Genomic DNA, 23,704 nt, shown 5'->3' on the forward strand with positions numbered 1-23,704 from the left:
AACATCTGCCTCAGGCTCAAGTCCTCTGCAGTCTTTAAGATGTTTTTATCTTGGATCAGAGTTGATAGGAAGATGGATTGAGCTAAACATTGGCCAATGTTTAGCTCAATCCATCTTCCTCAACTTTGATCAGCTTTCCTGTCCTTACTGAAGAAAACTCCCTGGCATGAGGCAGCCATCACCATATTTTACATAGGGGTTATGTTCAGGGTGATTGTGCAATGTCAGTTTCCAACCCCACATAGTGTCTTGCTTGTTGGCCAAAAGGTTCAGTTTTAGTCTCGCTGGACCAGAGCCCCTTTTTCCACATGTTCGCTGTGTCCCCTGCCTGGTCTTTCACAAAATGTAAACGGAACATCTTATAACTTTTTCTGAACAATGCTTTTTTTTGTCATTCTTTCACAAAGACCAGATCAACAGATTGCCCCACCTGAGCTGTTGATCTCTACAGTTTCCCCAGTTACAATGTGCCTTTAGTCTTCTTCTCTTATTAATGCTCTTGACTAGCCAGTCAGTTTAAGTGGCCATGCCTTGGAAGGTTTTCTAGATGCACCATACTCTTTATATTTTCGAATGACCGAGCTTTGAATTGTTTATAAAGGGGGCTGAATAGATATGCATGCAACATTTGTCATGTATAGTCTATTACATCAAATTTCCAGCAAAATGCATTTTGCAAGACACTGCATGTTAGAAATATAGACTGCTCAAAAAAATAAAGGGAACACTCAAATAACACATCCTAGATCTGAATGAATGAAATATTCTCATTGAATACTTTGTTCTGTACAAAGTTGAATGTGCTGACAACAAAATCACACAAAAATCATCAATGGAAATCAAATTTATTAACCAATGGAGGCCTGGATTTGGAGTCACACACAAACTTAAAGTGGAAAAACAGACTACAGACTGATCCAACTTTGATATAATGTCCTTAAAACAAGTCAAAATGAGGCTCAGTATTGTGTGTGGCCTCCACGTGTCTGTATGACCTCCCTACAACACCTGGGCATGCTCCTGATGAGACGGTGGATGGTCTCCTGAGGGATCTCCTCCCAGACCTCGACTAAAGCATCCGCCAACTCCTGGACACTCTGTGGTGCAACGTGACATTGGTGGATGGAGCGAGACATGATGTCCCAGATGGGCTCAATCGGATTCAGGTCTGCGGAACGGGCGGGTTGGTCCATAGCTTCAATGTCTTCATCTTGCAGAAACTGCTGACACACTCCAGCCCCATTAGGTCTAGTATTGTCCTGCATTAGGAGGAACCCAGGGCCAACTGCACCAGCATATGATCTCACAAGGGGTCTGAGGATCTCATCTCGGTACCTAATGGCAGTCAGGCTACCTCTGGCGAGCACATGGAGGATCGTGCGGCCCTCCAAAGAAATGCCACCCCACACCATTACTGACCCACTGCCAAACCGGTCATTCTGAAGGATGTTGCAGGCAGCAGATCGCTCTCCACGGTGTCTCCAGACTCTGTCGCATCTGTCACATGTGCTCAATGTGAACCTGCTTTCATTTGTGAAGAGCACAGGGCGCCAGTGGCAAAGTTGCCAATCCTAGTGTTCACTGGCAAATGCCAAGCATCCTGCACGGTGTTGGGCTGTGAGCACAACCCCCATTTGTGGACGTCGAGCCCTCATACTATCCTCATGAAGTCGGTTTGTAACCGTTTGTGCAGGTTTCTGGAGGTCATTTTGCAGGGCTCTGGCAGTGCTCCTCCTGTTCCTCCTTGCACAAAGGTGGAGGTAGCAGTCCTGCTGCTGGGTTGTTGTCCTCCTACGGCCTCCTCCACGTCTCCTGGTGTACTGGCCTGTCTCCTGGTAGCGCCTCCAGGCTCTGGACACTACGCTGACAGACAGAGCAAACCTTCCTGCCACAGCTCGCATTGATGTGCCATCCTGGATGAGCTGCACTACCTGAGCCACTTGTGTGGGTTGTAGAGTCCGTCTCATGCTACCACGAGTGTGAAATCACCACCAACATTCAAAGTGACCAAAACATCAGCCAGAAAGCATAGGTACTGAGAAGTGGTCTGTGGTCCCCACCTGCAAAACCACTCCTTTATTGAGTGTGTTGCTAATCACCAAAGATTTCCCCCTGTTGTCTATTTCATTTGAACAACAGCAGTGAAATTGATTGTCAATCAGTGTTGCTTCCTAAGTGGACAGTTTGATTTCACAGACGTTTGATTTACTTGGAGTTATATTGTGTTGTTTAAGTGTTCCCTTTATTTTTTTGAGCAGTGTACTTTCAATGCCGTAACAGTAAATCCCAGGTCATATCAGGCCCCTTTCACATTGTAATGTCAAATATCTGCATTAATACAATACAACATTGACATTATTTACTTGTTTCTCTTATTGTTATGCTAATCTGTCAGTTTAGTGCCAGTCTTTTCTCTAGCAGACCTTCTTGCATATCAAAAGGCATTTAAGACCCATTGGGTGTAAGGAATTGGGACAGAAATCAAGGGAAAATCTCCTGCCTTAATCTGTCAGTCAATTCTTAAACCTGCTTGTTTGTTTGTTTTGTCATTTTTACTGTTGACATATAAAAAGAAGTGCATGTTTGAAGTGAAGACAAGACCGTTAGGATTTGTATTTCCTCTTTAATCAGCAGAATTTGTTTACTTCCTTAGTTCATGAAACTAATAGCATGCTAAAGTGGTCTTTCAGTTTAGAACAGCTGCAGTTGATAATTTTATTACAGCTTTAATTCAAAAGACAGCTTAGAGCAATCATAAAAATTTGCTTTTCAGTTTGGCTTCATGTGTCTTTTCAGTTGGTTGCAGTTCATTGTTCAGCCTGTCTGGCTGCAGCTTTATTGTTTTGTTATGCTTTCAATGTTCAGAGAGGTATTGTGTAGACGAAAGGCACAGCCAAACAGATGTTTCCTTCAGACGTTAGTGGAAATCAAAACAGAGCTTTAAAAGAAAACTGCACTGAAACTTTAACTTCTTACATAAACAGAAATGAAACTCACGAAGAGCCTTTCCTCTGTCCTGTACTGCTCAGCACAGGATATTTATGGTCACTCTGGGATGAACATTTATAAGGTTGAAGAAATTCTGCAATAATGCTACTTATTTAATCTAATTACTTTTTAATATTAATCAATTTTTAGTGAAGGCAGCATGCTTCATTTAGTCTTGACCTTGAAAGTCATCATGAACAAGCTTGTTCCCTATTTATATTAACTTAATATCTTATTTAGCATTTGCCACAATCATAATTTTTAACTTTGTCTCCATATTTATCATTATATGTTGTGATTCTCCAGAGAAGTCACAAGAAAAACTTCTCAGTCAATAAGGGAAAAGTAGGTAACTTCATTGAAATATAAAACATGGCAAATTACATCTACGGTGCCTTCACAATTATTTACACCGCTGATAAAGATGTGCCTTAAATTAAATGTTTCCTTTTGTAGTAAGAAAAGAAATGTATAATTCTTATTTACCACACTTTAGAGAGAGCAATCTTTGATCACATCTTTTGACCCGATCACTCTAGTTGTGGGTTCTTTCTTGTTCAATGTTCTCTTCAGCTCAGCACAAAGCTTTTCTATGGGGTTTAGGTCTGGAAACTGGAGTCACCATAGAAGGTTGACCTTTTGTTTCTTAGCTATTTATATGTGCTGATTTGGCCATATGTCTTTGATACTGGTCCTGCTGCAACCAGTGTAGTACAATTAAATGTAGGATTTTTTCAGAATTTTTCTATGTTTGATTAAATAAAATATACATTTTTATTTTAAGGCTTTTTACACATCTTTACAAGGACTGGCAATACATGTGTCCAGCGCCATATAGTTTCATTCTAAACATATATATATATATATTGCATGTGTAGATGGTATGCTATCTTTTCTATGTAAATAATAATTTTTCTTTTCAACGTCTGACCTGCTCTTGGAGCAAGTTCAGCTTTCAACAATTGTTACCATGGTGATTCACTTCAGAAGTGCACCAGTTTCATGACACGAAAAACCCAGGGTTGAACTTGATGCCTCGCTAAGCCACTAATCTTTCTTTGTAGTGCTGGCAAAGACTGCTGCAACAGCTGCCATTTTGGATCACTTTCTGTCTTCTTGGTGTACGTGTCAGTCTTTAAAATAAATGGAGTTTATTTAAAGGGGTTCAAAAGAGTGAGGTTGCACAACATCTGCATCAAATCCTTTGGCGAATATTAGCCAAGTCCTTACTGTAGGCTCAAGTACAGGTCAGCAGCACCAGTTCAGAATGGTTCTAATGAGCAACTGAAATGCCATTTGTTTTATGGAACGGTCTCCTATGCTTGAGTAATGACATCCTGTTTGCATAAAGTGCCATTAAGTTTAAATACTGTGATTTATTACTCAGTCCCCGCTTTTGAGTTTCAATGTATAGTACAGTGTTGTGAAAAAGTATTTATTCCCATGCAGTTTTCTTCTAGTTTAGATTTTTCTCACACCTGAATATTATCATATTTTATTTGACTGTTTAATGTAAAATAATAGGTGACAATGTCATGTCTGAAGCCTCTGTGTAGCATTTACCTAATTTAGCTGAGACTAAAAAAACTGTTGGTAGGTATGGGGGTAGTTATTTTACACACACAAAATATTTTTATAAATGGGGAAATAAAAAAGCACACTTCTTCTGTTCCAAACAGTGTTGGATTAACAATGTGCGCAACTGTCAATGTGGTGCATTTATGGTGTTATATTCTTTGCACTTGCTGTTTTCCTTTAGTCTTTATGCTTTGCTTATCACATTTTGAGGTCTGTGTTGTGTTATGGGCATAATCGAGGTATGATTATCTGCAAGACTCAAATTAAAAAAATGTCAGGTCATAAATGGCATGCATCTGCAGTAGGAGACTCGTGTTTGCTGCAGCAATATCTCTACAAACAGCCCTGTCCTGGTCAGAGTCTTGCTAAAATTTATCTCCAACATATTTGTAAGACTATTTTAGTTTTGTTTATATTTAATACTTATCACTGACCATGTCGCTTTGGATCCCTATTGGCAAAACAGACATATTCTCCCATTTCAAAATGATGTGCACTGTTGCTCGGAAGTGGTGCAAAAATTAATTTCATATTAGGTTTTTTTTTTTTTGTTCTGCTTATTATTCCTTAATTTGCATAATTGAAACTGTAGCCTATAGTTCAAAGCCTACATGTATTTTCTTTGGCCCATATAACTGTATTTCTGGGGGCTGTATTTCTCCTGTCAGACCTGTTTTGATAAGGGGGTTTTAGGTTATTGTGTCAGAAAGGCGAATTCTATATTTTTTGATATTATACTTACGGTATCTATTTCGCCAATAAATCAACTCAGCAAAGATATCTTGTTTGCTTGGTTAGTCATGCTACCTGCCAGTTGTATGGGCTACAATTAAGGTTGCCATAGGTATGTCCAAATGTTGGACATGACAACATACGGATTGGACAATAAAACTGAAACACCTGGTTTTAGACCACAATAATTTATTAGTATGGTGTAGGGCCTCCTTTTGCGGCCAATACAGGGTCAATTCTTCTTGGGAATGACATATACAAGTCCTGCACAGTGGTCAGAGGGATTTTAAGCCATTCTTCTTGCAGGATAGTGGCCAGGTCACTACGTGATACTGGTGGAGGAAATCGTTTCCTGACTCGCTCCTCCAAAACACCCCAAATTGGCTCAATAATATTTAGATCTGGTGACTGTGCAGGCCATGGGAGATGTTCAACTTCACTTTCATGTTCATCAAACCAATCTTTCACCAGTCTTGCTGTGTGTATTGGTGCATTGTCATCCTGATACACGGCACTCATCAGAGAACAATACATGTTTCACATTGTCCACAGCCCAAGATTTGCGCTCCTTGTACCATTGAAACCGACGTTTGTCATTGGCATGAGTGACCAAAGGTTTGGCTATAGCAGCCCGGCCGTGTATATTGACCCTGTGGAGCTCCCGACGGACAGTTCTGGTGGAAACAGGAGAGTTGAGGTGCACATTTAATTCTGCCGTGATTTGGGCAGCCGTGGTTTTATGTTTTTTGGATACAATCCGGGTTAGCACCCGAACATCCCTTTCAGACAGCTTCCTCTTGCATCCACAGTCAATTCTGTTGGATGTGGTTCGTCCTTCTTGGTGGTTTGCTAACATTACCCTAGATACTGTGGCTCTTGATACATCACAAAGACTTGCTGTCTTGGTCACAGATGCGCCAGCAAGACGTGCACCAACAATTTGTCCTCTTTTGAGCCCATAATGTTGTGTGCATTTCAATATTTTGAGCAAAACTGTGCTCTTACCCTGCTAATTGAACCTTCACACTCTGCTCTTACTGGTGCAATGTGCAATCAATGAAGACTGGCTACCAGGCTGGTCCAATTTAGCCGTGAAACCTCCCTCACTAAAATGACAGGTGTTTCAGTTTCATTGTCCAACCCCTGTAACTCTACATGGTCCTAACTTCGGTATTTTATGTAGCAAAAATCCTGTAATTGTGATGTGAAAGAGAGCCATTCTTGGAAAAGCCATGAAATAAACCAGGGTGTGTTCAATTTGAAAAGGATAAAGAATTTAAACTATGTCAAGTGTCAAATTCAGTCCTTAGCCCCTTTTCCATTGCTTGTAGAAAGCCCCAGGCTTTGAAAAGCCCCAAGCTTCTGAAAGCCCAGGTCGTGTTTCGATACAAATTTATCCGGGTAATTTCACTTTCCCGAGGCTTTACTTTCACGGGTAAATGATCCTACTCTTGAGTAGGTCTTTTCAGCTTTCTCCAGGATTTGTAAAAGGGTGTAGTTCAGCATGGCGAGGTATGGCACCAGCAGCTGCAAAATGGCGGAGGTTAGTCTACATTTTCAAGAATGAGCCTACATTGAAATGTTTTTTCTGGCTGCTAAGTTAAGTTAAGCTAACCAGGCGGCTGGACTGGGACTTCCCCACTAACTGCTGCCGGATATCGGCCCGGCACTCTGTTACGTGTGTGTGACGACTGAAATTGTTGTTATGTGGTGAGTAACTGCAAGTACCAGTTATTGTTGTCATTAATTTTAAACAGTTTCGCCACTGTTTTGTAAGACAAATGTTTTAATGCAGTACCGATGATCAAAGCAATAAAATAATCCATGTACATTAAAAAAAAAATGTGCATTTCTCTAAGATTGTCTTTTCATGTAAACCTAACTTGGTGGAGTATGAAATCTTTAATATTTTTTATTTTTCATAGTTTTATGCAGACAACCGTTCCAGGATTGGATGCTTCCAAAAGCTCCCAGTGATCCGCTTCATCCTCATGTCCTGTCAGCCTTTACTCCACCGTCTAACCATCTTCTACTTTAGATAAATATTTGGTTATGATTTTACAGTCAAGGTATTAATTCCCTGTACTTCTGGACTGATAATCAGCTTTTTATTCTAATAAATACAATTTTCTGTAGTTATCTGATATGGTTTACATGATGATTATAAAAGAAAAATAAATGTGTTCATTTAGTAGTTATTGTAAATGAATCATGCAGTTGTAAAGCAGCAACTCTGACGAGCTGCAGGTTGGTAAAAAAATGTAATGTAAAATAAAGATTTTAACTATTCCTTTTTATGCATCCAGTACAACTTAAGAAATAATGGAAGGAATCAATCAACTGTATAACCCTGAAGCTGCTCATTATTTGTCATTTGAAACAAACAAAAAAAATTAATTAATTAATAGTCTTAATGTGGTAAAAACGTAGTAAAAAAATGTAAATGTAGTAATGCCATATGCTGGAATGAAGGTGTATTGCATTTGTTTCCTTCCCAAAAATGTCATTAGGCTCATTTAAATACATGGTGCGTGGCAATGGAGAAACAAAGCAGAGATTTCCCTGGGATTCTTATTACCCGGGTAAAACAAATCCTGGGGCTTTTGGTGGAAAAGGGGCTCTTGGTTGTTCTAGTAATAAAACTTTGGGGCTTAAGTGAACCCCAGTGAAAGCCATTATTCACGTGGAGAAAACATGAAATAGGGGTGAACCACACCAGCAGTGGCCAGCCTATCTAAAGTAGTGAAATGGCTCATCTACGACGCATCCATGAGGTCACAAAAGAACCCAGAACAACATCTTTAGCGCTGCATACCAGCCAGTTAAAGCCAGTGTTTATGATACAATAGTAAAAATAAAGAGACTAGGAAACAACCACAGCTGATCCGAAGGATCACAAAGACCCATCAAACAATTACCAAAAAACATCTTGATGATTCCCTAGACTTTTGGCACATATTCTCTGGAGTATTGAGACTGTGACACTTTCCAGAAAGTTGCCTTCCCGTTACATGTGGCACAAAACAAACAGTTTTTATTGGTGATGTTCTGGAGCTGCTTTAATGCTTTAGAACTTTGGCGACTTTCTGTAATTGATGGGAATATTATTTCTGAAAACCAGAAAGCTTTGAAAGAGAATGCCCGTCCAAGGTCTGGACTTAAATCCAACATACAACTAGGTATTTTTGTGGGGTAATTCCTTTTTTCACATAGGACCAGGTTGGTTTGGGTAGCAATTTACTTTGCATTTGTCTGCACTCTGAGATAATCACAAGTTTCACATGCTTTACTGTTTTTTTTACTGTTCATTTACTTTCAAACTACCTTTTTAAATGTGTTTGACCCTCAAGCAGCAGTGCATCATACTCCAGAATTAGAAAATGAGATAAACTCCAGACTGCTGTGCAGAGAAAATAAGGCTGGTAAGAAATAAACGGTGGTGGGCAGGTGTTTTTATTACAACAGTCCAGGTCACATGTTGTTTATGTAAGTGGAGCTGCTTTTTTATTCTCATGACATTCATTATTTCTCTCCAGAGTAACAGAGGACCTCTAAAACTAATTAGCTCACTTAGAGATGAGGTAAACCTTTGTGCTGTTGTTCGCCAGATAAATTATGTGATCGTTCATACAAAATTATTCTTTCCAATAATTATGTTTTAATTGATAGAATAGACTTAACTTTTGTTGGAGTTAATTAATTATTATTGAACAGAACATGGTGCTCGTGCAACTGTTCCTAAATGACTTCAAATAATAAAAATAACAGGTCGTGGGAGTTTTCTGCCCCAAATTTTAAAATAAGAAAAGCTCTTTCTGATAAAACATTTGTCTATGCCTACAGAACTTAACCCATGCATGCTCTTTTTTTCTGCATGGTAAATGTGCTGTAGAGTCAACCAGGGTTTTAAGGGACTTTCCGGTCCGTGCTTTTGGAACTTTTTGGAAATTACCATATCAATACGACAGTTCGTTTACTGCTTAAGAGAGAACTACAGTGGTCAATATTTTAAGAACTCCAAGTTTCAGATGATGGAAAAAAAACAAAAAAAAACAGGGAACCAAGGTGAAATTATTGGTGGCTACTTATTTACCTACGAATCAAGGTAAGGTACATTCTGGTTCGGTCGCTAGTCTACCACAGGGCACACAGTGGCAACCATGACAAACTGCCAGGTGCACAAAGGTCATTCCTGAGGCCAATTTAAAGGGTGCATATCATGCAAAATCCACTTCTTTAGCCCTTGAAAAGATTTTTTTGTGTACTTGGAGGCTGTAGGAGAGCAGAAAATTTGAATTTAGTCTCTCCAGGTGCTGCGTAGATATCTTTGTATTCTGTTTGGGTCATATTTTTCAATCCATTCAGTTTTCTCTATTCCCTATTGAGGTGTCTTTAGTTCAGCTGGCTTACTTTGGCAGTACTTATTAGTCAGACAAATGTATGCATCCTATTAATATGGATTTATGGAAATCTCTGTTTTCCAATTAAAAACATTAAAAGGGTTCTTACTAAATAAATACAAAGCTCTTTTAATTCGTTTGCTCTGGAGTAATTTATTTATTAGTACTAATAACAACCTTCTTCAGGAAAGTTCCTACCATTTAGGCTCAAAACAAGGTTTTATTTATTGTTGATCTTTTTCAAAATTCTTTTGACTTTTTTTGCAGATTGAAATCTTTAATAAATAATAATTCAATTCAAATTTAAAAAATATTTGCTTAATCCTAAAGGGAAATGAAATGTTGTTGTAGCTCATATTGTAAAGGTTTCTTCAAATTCATCACTGCATCACAGGTGTTTTGTTTTGTAAACCGCTTAAATACGGCTCTGATCATTATTTTTCACTCTGTGATGAATTTTCTTTCACGGACTTTCAGGTGTCCGGCTCTGCAGGATTGAGGAGTGACATTGGACGCAGCAGGAGCTCTTTTTAATATCTTTTCTCTGTTTTTTTTTTTTTTTCTCTATCAGGTACATCACCCAGCAGGGGCATAAGCTGGAGGTTGGGGCACCTCGACCACCTGCCACTGTCACCAATGCGGTTTCCTGGCGGTCAGAGGGCATCAAGTACAGGAAGAATGAAGTTTTCATGGATGTTATAGAGTCTGTAAATCTTTTGGTGAGGCCATTGCTTAGTTTGATGAAAATCCTTAACCTTAAAATGTCTCTACTTTAACATAAAGATTTACATCCATTTTACATGCTTTCTAACAGTGTAAAAAGTAGAAAGAATCTAAATAAATTAATGGCATTAAAAGGCAGCACGAGCTAATAATTTCTTAAGCGCTACTATATTAAAAAAAGAAAAAGATCATGGTGTTATCACATGGCTAAGAGGGCATTAGAGTTTAAATCTGTTAGATCCCTGGCTTGTTAAGACTCCCTCAGAGTTCTTCTTTCAAATAATTGCAAAGAAAATGTCAATAATCACCCATTCATTCATCATGTTTTATTGTAGTATTGTCTTTTTTTTTATTTTTCTGTGGCTATATTTCAAAGGTCAGTAAGTTGTTTGGCTCTTATAGCCATAACAAAAGCACGGGGAGTCATGGGTGCAACAAAATGATGCTGGGCCCTGGTGGATCCTGCAGGATGATACTTCAGGTGCTCCTCGTAAAAGAATAAGACAATATATTGCCTTATAAGTTAAACAACAAAAAGGAGAAGAACTCACCATAAAACATGTTCGTCCTGCAAATCTGACATTTTCACAGCATGCAGTATTCTGATTGCTTTAAATTTTCGATTAGTCTTTTTTTGTAATGTAACTGTTAAAAAAATTTCTTAAATAATAAATTTTATGGAACCGACATCAGACTATGAAGTTTAAAATTAAACATACAATCTAAGAAAAGTTCCACAGTTATTAGGTTTCCTCTCCTCTGTAGTTCAAAGAGACTAAAATCTGTTGTTACTGGACCTCGCAGCAGGGACAATAACGGGCTAGTTGGTTGTCTTCATGGTTTGAAAGGTCCTCCAAAGAGGACATAAACATGGTGTGTCCTTAAACGTCGGATAAATCCAGCTGTACTTTGAAATGCCGTGTTCTTTTAGGATTTCAGAAACAGCTGCTGGTTTGTACCAGTCGAGATGAAACTATGAGGAAGGTCTTTAACCACAGATACATTTGATACTTCCTCCTTTCTGAAAATGAACTATACAGGTCCTTCTCAAAATATTAGCATATTGTGATAAAGTTCATTATTTTCCATAATGTCATGATGAAAGTTTAACATTCATATATTTTAGATTCATTGCACACTAACTGAAATATTTCAGGTCTTTTATTGTCTTAATACGGATGATTTTGGCATACAGCTCATGAAAACCCAAAATTCCTATCTCACAAAATTAGCATATTTCATCGGACCAATAAAAGAAAAGTGTTTTTAATACAAAAAACGTCAACCTTCAAATAATCATGTACAGTTATGCACTCAATACTTGGTCGGGAATCCTTTTGCAGAAATGACTGCTTCAATGCGGCGTGGCATGGAGGCAATCAGCCTGTGGCACTGCTGAGGTCTTATGGAGGCCCAGGATGCTTCGATAGCGGCCTTTAGCTCATCCAGAGTGTTGGGTCTTGAGTCTCTCAACGTTCTCTTCACAATATCCCACAGATTCTCTATGGGGTTCAGGTCAGGAGAGTTGGCAGGCCAATTGAGCACAGTGATACCATGGTCAGTAAACCATTTACCAGTGGTTTTGGCACTGTGAGCAGGTGCCAGGTCGTGCTGAAAAATGAAATCTTCATCTCCATAAAGCTTTTCAGCAGATGGAAGCATGAAGTGCTCCAAAATCTCCTGATAGCTAGCTGCATTGACCCTGCCCTTGATAAAACACAGTGGACCAACACCAGCAGCTGACACGGCACCCCAGACCATCACTGACTGTGGGTACTTGACACTGGACTTCTGGCATTTTGGCATTTCCTTCTCCCCAGTCTTCCTCCAGACTCTGGCACCTTGATTTCCGAATGACATGCAGAATTTGCTTTCATCCGTAAAAAGTACTTTGGACCACTGAGCAACAGTCCAGTGCTGCTTCTCTGTAGCCCAGGTCAGGCGCTTCTGCCGTTGTTTCTGGTTCAAAAGTGGCTTGACCTGGGGAATGCGGCACCTGTAGCCCATTTCCTGCACACGCCTGTGCACGGTGGCTTTGGATGTTTCTACTCCAGACTCAGTCCACTGCTTCCGCAGGTTCCCCAAGGTCTGGAATCGGCTCTTCTCCGCAATCTTCCTCAGGGTCCGGTCACCTCTTCTCGTTGTGCAGCGTTTTCTGCCACACTTTTTCCTTCCCACAGACTTCCCACTGAGGTGCCTTGATACAGCACTCTGGGAACAGCCTATTCGTTCAGAAATTTCTTTCTGTGTCTTACCCTCTTGCTTGAGGGTGTCAATAGTGTCCTTCTGGACAGCAGTCAGGTCGGCAGTCTTACCCATGATTGGGGTTTTGAGTGATAAACCAGGCTGGGAGTTTTAAAGGCCTCAGGAATCTTTTGCAGGTGTTTAGAGTTAACTCGTTGATTCAGATGATTAGGTTCATAGCTCGTTTAGAGACCCTTTTAATGATGTGCTAATTTTGTGAGATAGGAATTTTGGGTTTTCATGTTAGTGTGCAATGAATCTAAAATATATGAATGTTAAATTTTCATCATTACATTATGGAAAATAATGAACTTTATCACAATATGCTAATATTTTGAGAAGGACCTGTAGATTTAAACAAATGGTTTAAGTTATCATGGACTAACACATATTAATGTCTTTCCTCAAACTGATTTTCAGATTTTTTTTAACCCTTTTTTATATCTCTAAAACATTTGATTCTGAGCACCATTTTTGTTCATAAACGTCCTTACTGTGTGGATAAAAGTAACGTTAACTGACATGATTTTGTGTGCTGTTTGTAGGTGAGTGCCAACGGCAGTGTCCTGCGCAGTGAAATAGTGGGCAGCATCAAGCTCAAAGTCGTCCTGTCAGGAATGCCAGAACTCAGGCTGGGCCTCAATGACAAAGTGTTATTTGAGCTCACTGGCAGTAAGTAGCATTAAGATTCATTGCTCAGAGCCATTTGTGTCTCTAGAAACATTTGTAACAGTGTTACAGCTAGTGGCCAAAAGCAAAATAGTGCATTATTAACATTGAGTCAAAATAGAAGTAGGAAATTCATTTGTTTGGACAGCTAAAGTAGTTTCTGCACTCGTGGCCAAAGGTTCTGAGACTGACAAATCTTACTTTTCTTAAACTTTACTGCTTCAGTTGTTGTCATTAAGGATGAAGCACCTGATATCACTCTGTCGGTCTGATTAAATTAGGAAAGCAGGATGGTTGCCTTAAAAGGCAGAAGATATTAAAATCTTTATGTCAACTATGGTTGAACCTCTTTTGAAAACCTGTGCTATCATCGCTATGCATTACAAGGGCTTCAGAGCCAGGGACATTGCAGCTAGTATGATTGCAACCAAATGGACAGTTTATCAAATCATCAAGAACATAAAGGAGAGATGTCCAACTGCTATGACGAAAGCTTTAGAAAATGCGAAGACTTTTGCCTAAAGATGGTTTAGCTAAGGATTTGTTTTGCCACCATTCAAGAGCCTGCTCAGAAGTGGTACCTGGCAAGTCTGAACCTTCCTGCATGTTCAGTGAAGCAAGATTTCTGGATGCTGGCCAGGTGTCGAGAATGGTAGCAAGGAAGAAAAACCCTTAGGACAGACTGACATTCAGCATAAATTAGCTATCTTCAGTCACAAATAAAGAATGGGATCAAAATATCTTCCAATAGTAACTTTCCTGAATGATCCAGCAGCACCTTGATGATGAAGGTTTTTTTGTTTAAACATTGAAAGTTAATTCCATGGTCAGGAAACTCCTCTGTTCCTTATTGCATCATGAAGCTCGAGTCAATCTAGTCAGGCAGAAGTTGGCCCAGAAGTTCATCTCCATTTTGCCAGGGTGGAACGCAGAAGCCTTAAAACAAAGAACTTTCAATATACAATTGAAACAATCTGATCTGTCAGTCTTAAAACTTTTGGCCACATCTGTAGTTTATATTGTCACAGTAATGGTCTATAACCACATATAAAAACCAAATAGTAATTAACTTTTTTTTAAATCAGCTTTAAATAAAGTACGATCTGGTTTAACTTTATCTCCCCTTTGGTGTCTAAGCTTCTGAATACTTAAATGCCTCAGATTTGGTTATAAAAAATCAAATGCAAAGGCAAGAAGCAGAAAAAGTTGCAGATCATAGTTTTTATAATACTGTTTCTACATTTAAAAATGATTAAATAATAAGCTTTTTGATATACTGAATAAACACAGCTACACTGTTGTGACAGGAGAAAAATTTCCTATACCAATATTTACTATAAATTAAAATATATAAATGGTTTGAAGTTGTACTTTTGAACTTTGGGGATACAAAATATTTGCAAGTTAATAATAACAAAACCATGCTTGGACTCACCTTGAACCCACCTTCATTCCTACCCTCCTTTTCTGTCTTAATCCCATGCATCACTTTTCTTCTCCATCTACCCCCTTCATCTCTCTACATTCATTGTTTCCCACAGCTACATCTCTTTTCCCAATTCCCTGAGCATCCTCCTCTTCCTCTCCTCCTTAGCCTATTTTTCTTTAGCGCACCCTTCTGTTCCTCACTGAGGAGGAAAGACTCCATCTCTGTCTAGCTTCTTTGCTTCAGAGTTAATCCTCACCTCGGGCAGCAGCCCTGCAGATGAAAGGTGAGCGTCTGTGGCTATCCAGTGTCTGCAGCCCACAGCCCCCCCCTGCTGTGTGCTGCAATGTGGGAAATAATATATCCCCTCGGAAATGCTGATCAGGAATAATGATCAAACACACTGGCAGAAATGCATGCAGACTGAGGATTAAAAAAACATCCCAGTCTCTTATCTTTACTACTCACGCTTTTTTGTTTTTTAAATCTAATCTTTTTTAGCCATTTGTAAAAATTGTCTTTAAACCATCTGTACTTTTTTTCTTTCCAGCTGGTTACACATTGGACTTTGTATAAATCATTTATTGCTGCCCTCTACTGGCCAAAGTTAAGAACAGCCACAACACAGAATAAAGAAATATATTTTGATAATGTTCCATTTAACTGCAGTATCTACTGTTTAAATCAGGAAGATATTTATTTTTCTCTTGCTTTTAATTAATAGTGACTAATTCTTTAATTTGCTTAACTAGGAAGGGCCCGCTGTGATTAATAATCTTATTTACAAGGGAGTGCTGGTCAAGATGGTTCTAAATTTAACACACTCTAAGAATTTTACACTTTTTAAATACTGAAGATCACAAAAATATTGAGAAAACTTAGATGAGTCTATTGACACCTACAGCAGTCCAATCAAACAACATAATCAGTCAAAACATGTACATCGAGATGTTTGGGCATTTACAGTGTGTATACTTTCGCTTAAACTCGGTAAAAAGTGAGTGGCAGAATAATTTTTAGCATTATTTAGTACAATCATTTGGCATTGTTGATAGCAACATGTTTTGTTAGTGAACATGATAAGCTCAGGCACTTTATTGAGGATGTAGAATGTTTAATCTAAAAGAAGGCCAAGAGCAGTTTTATAATGTAGATATGCCAGTAGTATAATCCTTTTACCAACAAATCAGACCATCTGACGTAAGAATACAACATGCAGTAAGGGGTCAGTTCAATGGTAGGCTGTGTCAAAAGCATTTAGACAAAGTAAAGATGCATTGCATTACCTTATATCTCCCTGATGGCACAAAGACATACAGTAATTAAATAAATACAGAACACATTATCAGTCCTGTTAGTAAATATATTTCTAAAGGTGCAATTCAGAGAAAATTTGTCAGTACCAATCCATCCAGTCCACACATGCAAAGAAATCAAGTCAAGGATCTCCGTAACTTAAATCATGTGTTATAAAATTGAATGGCACAGGGAGAAAGTATTAAACACACAAAGAAAGGTGGTGAAAAAAGCTTGAAAAAGTATGACACCATCTGAAAACTCTCAGTAATTAAAAGCTAATTCTGCTGTTTAGTGCAAATTAATATCTGCTGCTTCATTCTGAACTGATGGGCTAAAAAAACGGTGTATCATTACCAAGGTGTCTCACAAGAATCATCGACAAGTTATTGTTGCAAAACTTACTGATGGTTACAGAAGAATTTCTAAACTACAGAGGGCTTCAGTGATGTGACTAGGTGACGCCTTAAAAAGTACTCACTTGTTCAAATCATTTTCAAAATGAAATGTGCAAATAGGTTCTTCACACTCGAATAAGACCAAGACTTGCAAAAAAAATCACATTCTAGTTGTGTTAACATTTCCTTTGGCAGGCCAAACATGCAAGATGATTGAAAATCTGCCAAATGTCAGTTCAAACTGTTTTTTGTAAAAGGCAGACCCAATTAGGTTCCAGTTGTCTAGTTCTGTGCACTAAGAGCATGGAACCAGGTTTGAGTGCCGTAAGATGGACTTGGCTGTATCGTCAATCTTTTGCTGACACGAAAACACACATATGTCCTGTCCTCTGGCCCCTAAGGTTTGAGCAATGAAGAGTACAATATGTCCTTTCTATTTTCTCTAGAGCTGATGATGGTGCGTGCAAGGCATAGTATGTGTGTTGCTTACTTAAAAACCACCAGAAGCATTTTCAAAGGGCTTCCCTGCATAGTCTAACCAAGAGAGCTGTGTTCAATTTAGACCTGACCTCATCCAGTCCGGACTTCAGGGAATGCCACACACATACAAGGAAGCAAACACCCACAGAAACCAAAATCAATAGAGAAACAGGCAAGTTTCTCACATCTGCAGACACAGGCGATGCATAAACCTCTGCACGTGCACTGACTCGAGAGGACAATGAAGAAGGTAGCTGCATACGTAAATATGCACACATACTTACATGCTTTCTGTCAGACAGCCCTAAGTGCTAGTCCAGGTTTGCATTTATTGAAGGTAAAGCAGGTTTTGACAGACTGTTGAATGGGAGGATTTAGCCAGGGGCCCACAGTCATTACAGCCGTTTTCCTCCAGTCAGCACCGTCTATTAACCACAGTGGAGGGGAACACCGGGTTTTCTGCATCAGACTACTGATACAGACGCAAAGAGGTCAACTTTTACATTTTACAGCCTCACACTTTTTCACTGCACGTAAGAAAAATATTCTGTGGAAATTTTAGGCTGATAACTTTGCAGTTTTAACATAAGGTTTTAAACATTTTTAGACTAATAATGAAACTAAGATGATAAAAATGATTCAGTTGTGACAATTGTCTAATGTTCAAATATATTACATATCTCTGTCCAAATTCAAATATGAGCCTCATAAAGGAATGCATATCTTAGTTTAGGGAAGGAAATGTATATTTCCATTTCTTTATACAGCTATGTAATGTTGTTGGTATAAATACATAAAAAAGTATAATAGTACAGATTTTAATATTTTAAAGAATAGTAGGTATAGTAGGACAAATAGTGAAAACTGAGGCTAATTTAATTTCATTCTGTGGTTGATAGTTTAGGTGTGACTGTATTTTTTAGTGGGGGAGAAAATGATGGCAGAAGGTATTGAGGGCAAACTGTCTGCATGTTTTTGTGTGGCTGCTAACTATTTGTGTTGTAGGGGACAAGAGGAGGGCAAATGGATGTGAAAGCAAAATACTTGTCTAGTGTGTGTGAGATGGAGTGCATGTTTGTCAGTCTTTACCTTGACCTTAATTGCCCCTAGGACTGCGTTAAATATTGTTGTTTGTGTGTGTACGCCAGGAGAGAAGAGCAAGACAGTGGAGCTGGAAGATGTGAAGTTTCATCAGTGCGTCCGTCTGTCGCGCTTTGAGAATGACCGCACCATCTCTTTCATCCCCCCCGATGGCGAAAGCGAGCTCATGTCGTACCGCCTCAACACAACGGTGAGTGGGGCCTGCAGACAAATCTGCCAAATCTTTTAAAGATCACACATACCAACAACCACCTGCAGATTACCAGAGCCAAAAACACATGAATTATTCAGCACATACAGTACAGAGCCTTGGACACCTGCATGGCTGCCTCTTTTCCAACATTTTCATCTTCTTCTACTTCGCACACACCTGTTATGTTCTGTTTACATGTGTAGTGCTGATTTGCAACAAAGTGTGCACATTCTACACACTTTCTAAACTTGTATTTTGTTGTATTTGTTGTCTTATTGGAAGTCATTTGCAAGGTTAACTGTTTATTTTGGTTGTCAATTTTCTTGCGTATCCTGTTTTTGTTCTCATTTCTGAGCACAATATGTTGCACAATATGTAAAAGCACGCAGGATCTGACTGCAGAGACACACCCACAACTCCAAATCGCACAGACTAGATGCTGTGAGGTCAAAGTACAATGTGAGATTTTCATGTTGCAGTTCAACTGCAAATGTTTCTGTCAACAAGAAGCTCTGAAATTACAGAATATTTTTGGAAGGAGGGAAATAAAAGCATGAACAGCAGTTCATAGGATTCATAATATAATTATGTATTATAGTTAAAATGAGACTCATAGAAAAAGTGCAGGCTTCAGCGTGTCTGGGTGGTCAGCTCACAGTCAACAGAGAGAACCAGATTTAGGATTTTGTGTGCATGATTCCCTCTGGCTGTTTAAATCATTGGCACAATATGCACAAACCATCATAATTCATATGATAGTTTGTCACCAAGTACATTTTTCTGCCTATGTAATTTGCTTAGTTCTTTTTCCATTCTTTTATTGCAACATTCCATTTGTCTTGTAAGATAAGACAAGACAATCTTGTAAGATCTTTATTTATCTTCAAGTAGTTAAACTTTATTGAGCTGCCATGGCCATTTAGAAACATAACAATGGGTTCGGGGGCATGTATTCGATATCTGTGTCCTGATTGGGGGTGGCCCTGTGGGGAGATTCACGTTAGGGTCCATGGGGGGTGGGGGCTCAATGGGTTGAGATTGGAATTAATTGACGGATTGGGACTGTTTCATGTGTCCTTTCCGTGTTTATTGCAATCGAAATAATCCCAAAGCAGTTTCTTTTATAAATATCAAGCGGAACATTATAGCGTTTGCTGTAATGCTCCACCTGTGAAAGTAAATCTGTTGGGCTTCTTCTTGGCACTCAGACAGCAATTCTGAGTGCTACTCTGCCGGACAGGATACGGTAAAAAAAAAAAAAATATATATATATATATATATATAATGTTTTCAGTGTATTGCAGTCTTGCTCTTCTGAGCTTGTTAAATGTGCCTGTTGATCTGTTCCTGACAGGTGAAGCCTCTTATATGGATTGAGAGCGTTATTGAAAAGTTCTCTCATAGCCGTGTGGAGATCAAAGTGAAGGTAAGGACAAGTGACACAAATATACAGTGCCTCAGAAAAGTATTCATATCCCTTGAACCTGTTAGAATCTTCAACCGCAGTATGTTTCTTTAGGATTTTATGTGATACATCAACACAAAGAGGTGCATCAAGTTAAAAGCTTACGGAAAAAGATGCAAGGTTTTTTATTTTTTATTTAAATGGTGTAACATCTATATGTTCACGGCTCTTTGAGGAAACCTTCATAATATGAGCTATAACAACATTTAATTTCCCTTTGGGATTAATAAAGTATTTTTGAATTGAATTGAATTGAATGTATTCAGCCCCCTTTACTCTGAATCCTTCGATTGTTGTCACAAGTTAACTAGTTAGTTAAGTAGATTCCTCTTTTGGGTAACTTAATCTCGATATAACTATAGCTGTTTTGCAATGGCATCAGGGGTTTCTTTTAAACATTAGTAAACAAACAGCATCCACTCAGCAACACCCCAGAGAACTCAGGGATAACATTTTGAAGAAAATATGGTTAGGCTACAGAACAATATACCAAGCTTTGATCGTCTCACAGAACAATGTTCAGTCATCAACAATTGATGTAAATATATATGTATAGCAAAACTGCAAACCTACCAAAACATGGCCATCCACCTAAACTGACAGGGAAGAAAAACATTAATCATAGAAGCAGCAAAATGGCCCATAGTAACTCTGTAGAGGCTGCAGAGATCCATAGGTAGTAGAGTCTGTCAGTTGTGCAGTCCACAAATCTGGCCATTGTTAAAGACAATTGTTTAAGATCTCCATCAATCTGACTTTGCTGGAGCTTTTTTGCAAAAAGAATTTGAATAGGCTAGTTGTCAAGATTATTAAGTATCCATAAGATTTGACGCTGTAATTGCAGTGAAAGGTGGCTCTACAATGTTTGGACTTAGGTGGGCTGAATGCATAGGCATAACATACTTTTCTGATTTTGAAATTGTAAAAAAAGATTTACAATAATGTATCTCTTTCCTGTCACTTCACAGTTATGCACTACTTGTTATTTTTTTGTGAGACATGCATCTCCAGTGATTTGCCATTTGCCATCTGTTTGATGCTTTGAATGCAACTCAAAATTAAAATCTACACAATTGTAGGATGTAATTCATTGAAAAAATCTGTTGGATGACCTTTGAACTCTGTCACCCTCTACAGGCTCGTAGTCAATTCAAGAGCCGCTCCACCGCCAACAATGTGTCCATTATGGTGCCCGTGCCGAGCGATGCTGACTCACCCAAGTTCAAGACCAGCACCGGCAGCGCCAAGTGGGTGCCTGAGAAGAGTGCAGTGCAGTGGAACATCAAATCTTTTCCTGTTAGTGGGACCTGTTTATTATCCTAAATCATTTAAATACACATATGAGCATATCTACAATGCATCTGGAAAGCATTCACAGCACTGCACTTCTTCCACATTTAGTTATAATACTGCCTTTTTCCAAATGGTATCAAATTATTCTCTTTCTTCAAAATTCTGCACATAATACCTCATCATGACAATGTGAAACAAGTTTGTTTGAGATTGTTGCAAAGAGATTGTTGCAGAGATTTATTACAAATAGAAAACTAAGAAATCACATTTACCTAAGTATTCACAGCGTTTGCTTAATGCTTTACATCTATTTTGGCAGCATTTACAGTCTCAAGTCATTTTGAATATGATTCCTCAAGCTTAGCACACCTATCTTCAAGCAGTTTCGCCCATTCTTTGGAGTACATCTCAAGCTCCATCAGGTTGGATGGGAGACGTCTGTGCACAGCCATTTTCAGATCCCTCTGGAATTAATTGGATTCAAGTCTGGATTCTGGCTTGGCCACTCCAGGGCATTCAGAGTGGTTCTGCAGCCATTTCTTTCAGATCTTGCCTGTATGCTTTGGGTTGTTCTGCTGAAAAGTGAACCGTCGCCCCAGTCTGATGTCAAGAGTGCTCTGGAGCAGGTTTTCATCCAATACTGCTTAAGGAGCATCACATTTATATACATTTATACATCAGCACTAGTGACAAAATGATGCTGTGTTCTGATGAACCCTTGACAGGATGCATTATAATACCTCTTCACTCACATTTGATCTTTTTCCTCTATGCTGTTCATTTACATTTTTCTGGGATGCTTTACTTTAAAGTCTGTTTTAATGAATTTCTTTGAGACTTAAAAAAAAACTTGAAACACATTAATTCAGCCAAGATTTCTTTAATCTGTCAAGTTCTGATATCTCCTCTGTATTTTATTACACCTTCGGCCTGTCATGAAAGGTTAGGAATTACTGATGTCATTTTGTTACCCAGCTCATGTGTGACTTGAAGATTTTTCCATGCTCTTATTCACACTGTAAAAATGCATATTCTCTCAGACAGCCACATTTAACAAGAACTTAATGAAGGAGACAGAAGAAACAAACAAAGCAATTGGTGGCTGAAATCACAAGCAGCATCAATCTATAAATGTTACAACCCTGTAAAACCCTGCTTAAAAAATGCTATTTTACCTAAAAGCAATGCAAATCGTGAATGTATGTACATATAGTTGAAATATAATTTTCATCAAGCAATTGACATTTTAAAATATTTAAAAATAGTTTTTTTTTGGCTTGTGTAAAAGCATAAGCTTATAAAAAATCTGCAAACTTATTATCAATATATCAGCCTGCTGTGACAGTTGGGGGGACTGCATGAGTGCACAATTGTCGTGCCAGATTTAAAGTCATTATTTCTTCTGTATGGATGAATATTACAACCTCCAAAGAGATGTACTTAATTTGAAAGGCTTTAAAGTCAGAACTGACAATAACTGAAGTCCAGACAATAAAACCAAAGTACAACGTGACACAGTCAGTGTTCAGATAATGTTCTGAAGAATAATTAACCTGTTTTATGTGTCTCTTGTGGAGCTTTATTTGCCAGACTCTTAAGATTTATAAAATGATTCACCTTGTTACGACTGAGGGAGTTGTCTTGTTTTGCCATAAATACAGTTTATGTTTTTTACTTGTGTAAAATATCTGAAGTTAGACTAGACTCTCATGTATCATCTGGATTTTAATAACCAATCTGTGGTCTTTTCTTTGTCTTCTCTTTTCTGTTTGTAGGGGGGGAAGGAGTATGTGATGCGAGCACACTTTGGGCTGCCCAGTGTAGAGGGCAACGAGTTGGAAGCAAAGAGACCAATCACAGTTGATTTTGAGATCCCTTATTTCACTGTCTCTGGGATTCAGGTAGAACTCTTCAAGAACACAGTCAAGTTTTTTTTTTTTTCTTAATAAACACTTTATAGCTGTGGTCAAATACATTTCTGCATCTAGTGGGTCTTTTTATGGTTAGTTTAAATCACAATAAAGCATGGAATGGTGATTTCCTCATCTCAAAGAATTTACTGAAACAAAAGCCAACAACAGTGGTGGGTGTACCACAACAAAAAATACCAGCGCCTCAGTAACGTGTCATGTGTCCTTAAGGCTTGACAACGACATCTCATGCTGCTCACAGGTCAATTTATTGTGTGCTGAGGCATAGCACGCCACTCTTCTTGAAGGGTGGCCCTCAGGTTATTTAGGCTCTGGAGTACCGAGTTACAAGCCTCTAGACACCGCCTCGGGTGATCCCATTGGGTTTCTAAATGATTTAGGTCTGTAGAAAGTGCAAGCCACAACATTCGAGGTATCCCGGTCTCCAGCAGCCATTACCAAATGAGCTGAAGCATTGTCGTCCATGAGGATGAAATTAGGCATGTGTTGTTAATGTAGGGGCACAATGAATGGATAAATGACGTTATTTAGTGTAGTATGGGCTTGTTACTGTACCCTTCGTAAAGTGTAGGGCAGTTCTGTACTGGCGAGAGACACACCTGTCCACACTGTAACACCACCACCACCAAAGGCTCGTCTGATGACAACAGTGGCTGATGCATAGCTCTCTGTCTTCGACATCTCCAACATTGTTTGCAGCTATCATTTCTGCTCAACGTGGATCAACTTTCATCAGAGAATGGCACTGAGGCCCACTGGTCCCTCATCCAACATAAATGCTCTCTAG

At 38.8% G+C, this 23,704-nt stretch overlaps 1 protein-coding gene across 1 annotated transcript in view; it reads left to right on the forward strand.

Moving 5' to 3' along the window:
* ap1m3 (adaptor related protein complex 1 subunit mu 3) overlaps positions 1-23,704 on the forward strand; it is a 44,660-nt gene that overhangs the window by 14,005 nt on the left and 6,951 nt on the right. Inside the window, exons 5-10 of the mRNA XM_047374384.1 lie at positions 10,270-10,417; positions 13,211-13,337; positions 18,083-18,225; positions 19,583-19,654; positions 20,831-20,989; positions 22,762-22,887. Coding sequence (XP_047230340.1) covers positions 10,270-10,417; positions 13,211-13,337; positions 18,083-18,225; positions 19,583-19,654; positions 20,831-20,989; positions 22,762-22,887 — 775 coding nt within the window. The remainder of the gene's footprint in view (positions 1-10,269; positions 10,418-13,210; positions 13,338-18,082; positions 18,226-19,582; positions 19,655-20,830; positions 20,990-22,761; positions 22,888-23,704) is intronic.

Source organism: Girardinichthys multiradiatus, chromosome 9, assembly GCF_021462225.1.
Source record: "Girardinichthys multiradiatus isolate DD_20200921_A chromosome 9, DD_fGirMul_XY1, whole genome shotgun sequence".
Taxonomy (NCBI): Eukaryota; Metazoa; Chordata; class Actinopteri; order Cyprinodontiformes; family Goodeidae; genus Girardinichthys; species Girardinichthys multiradiatus.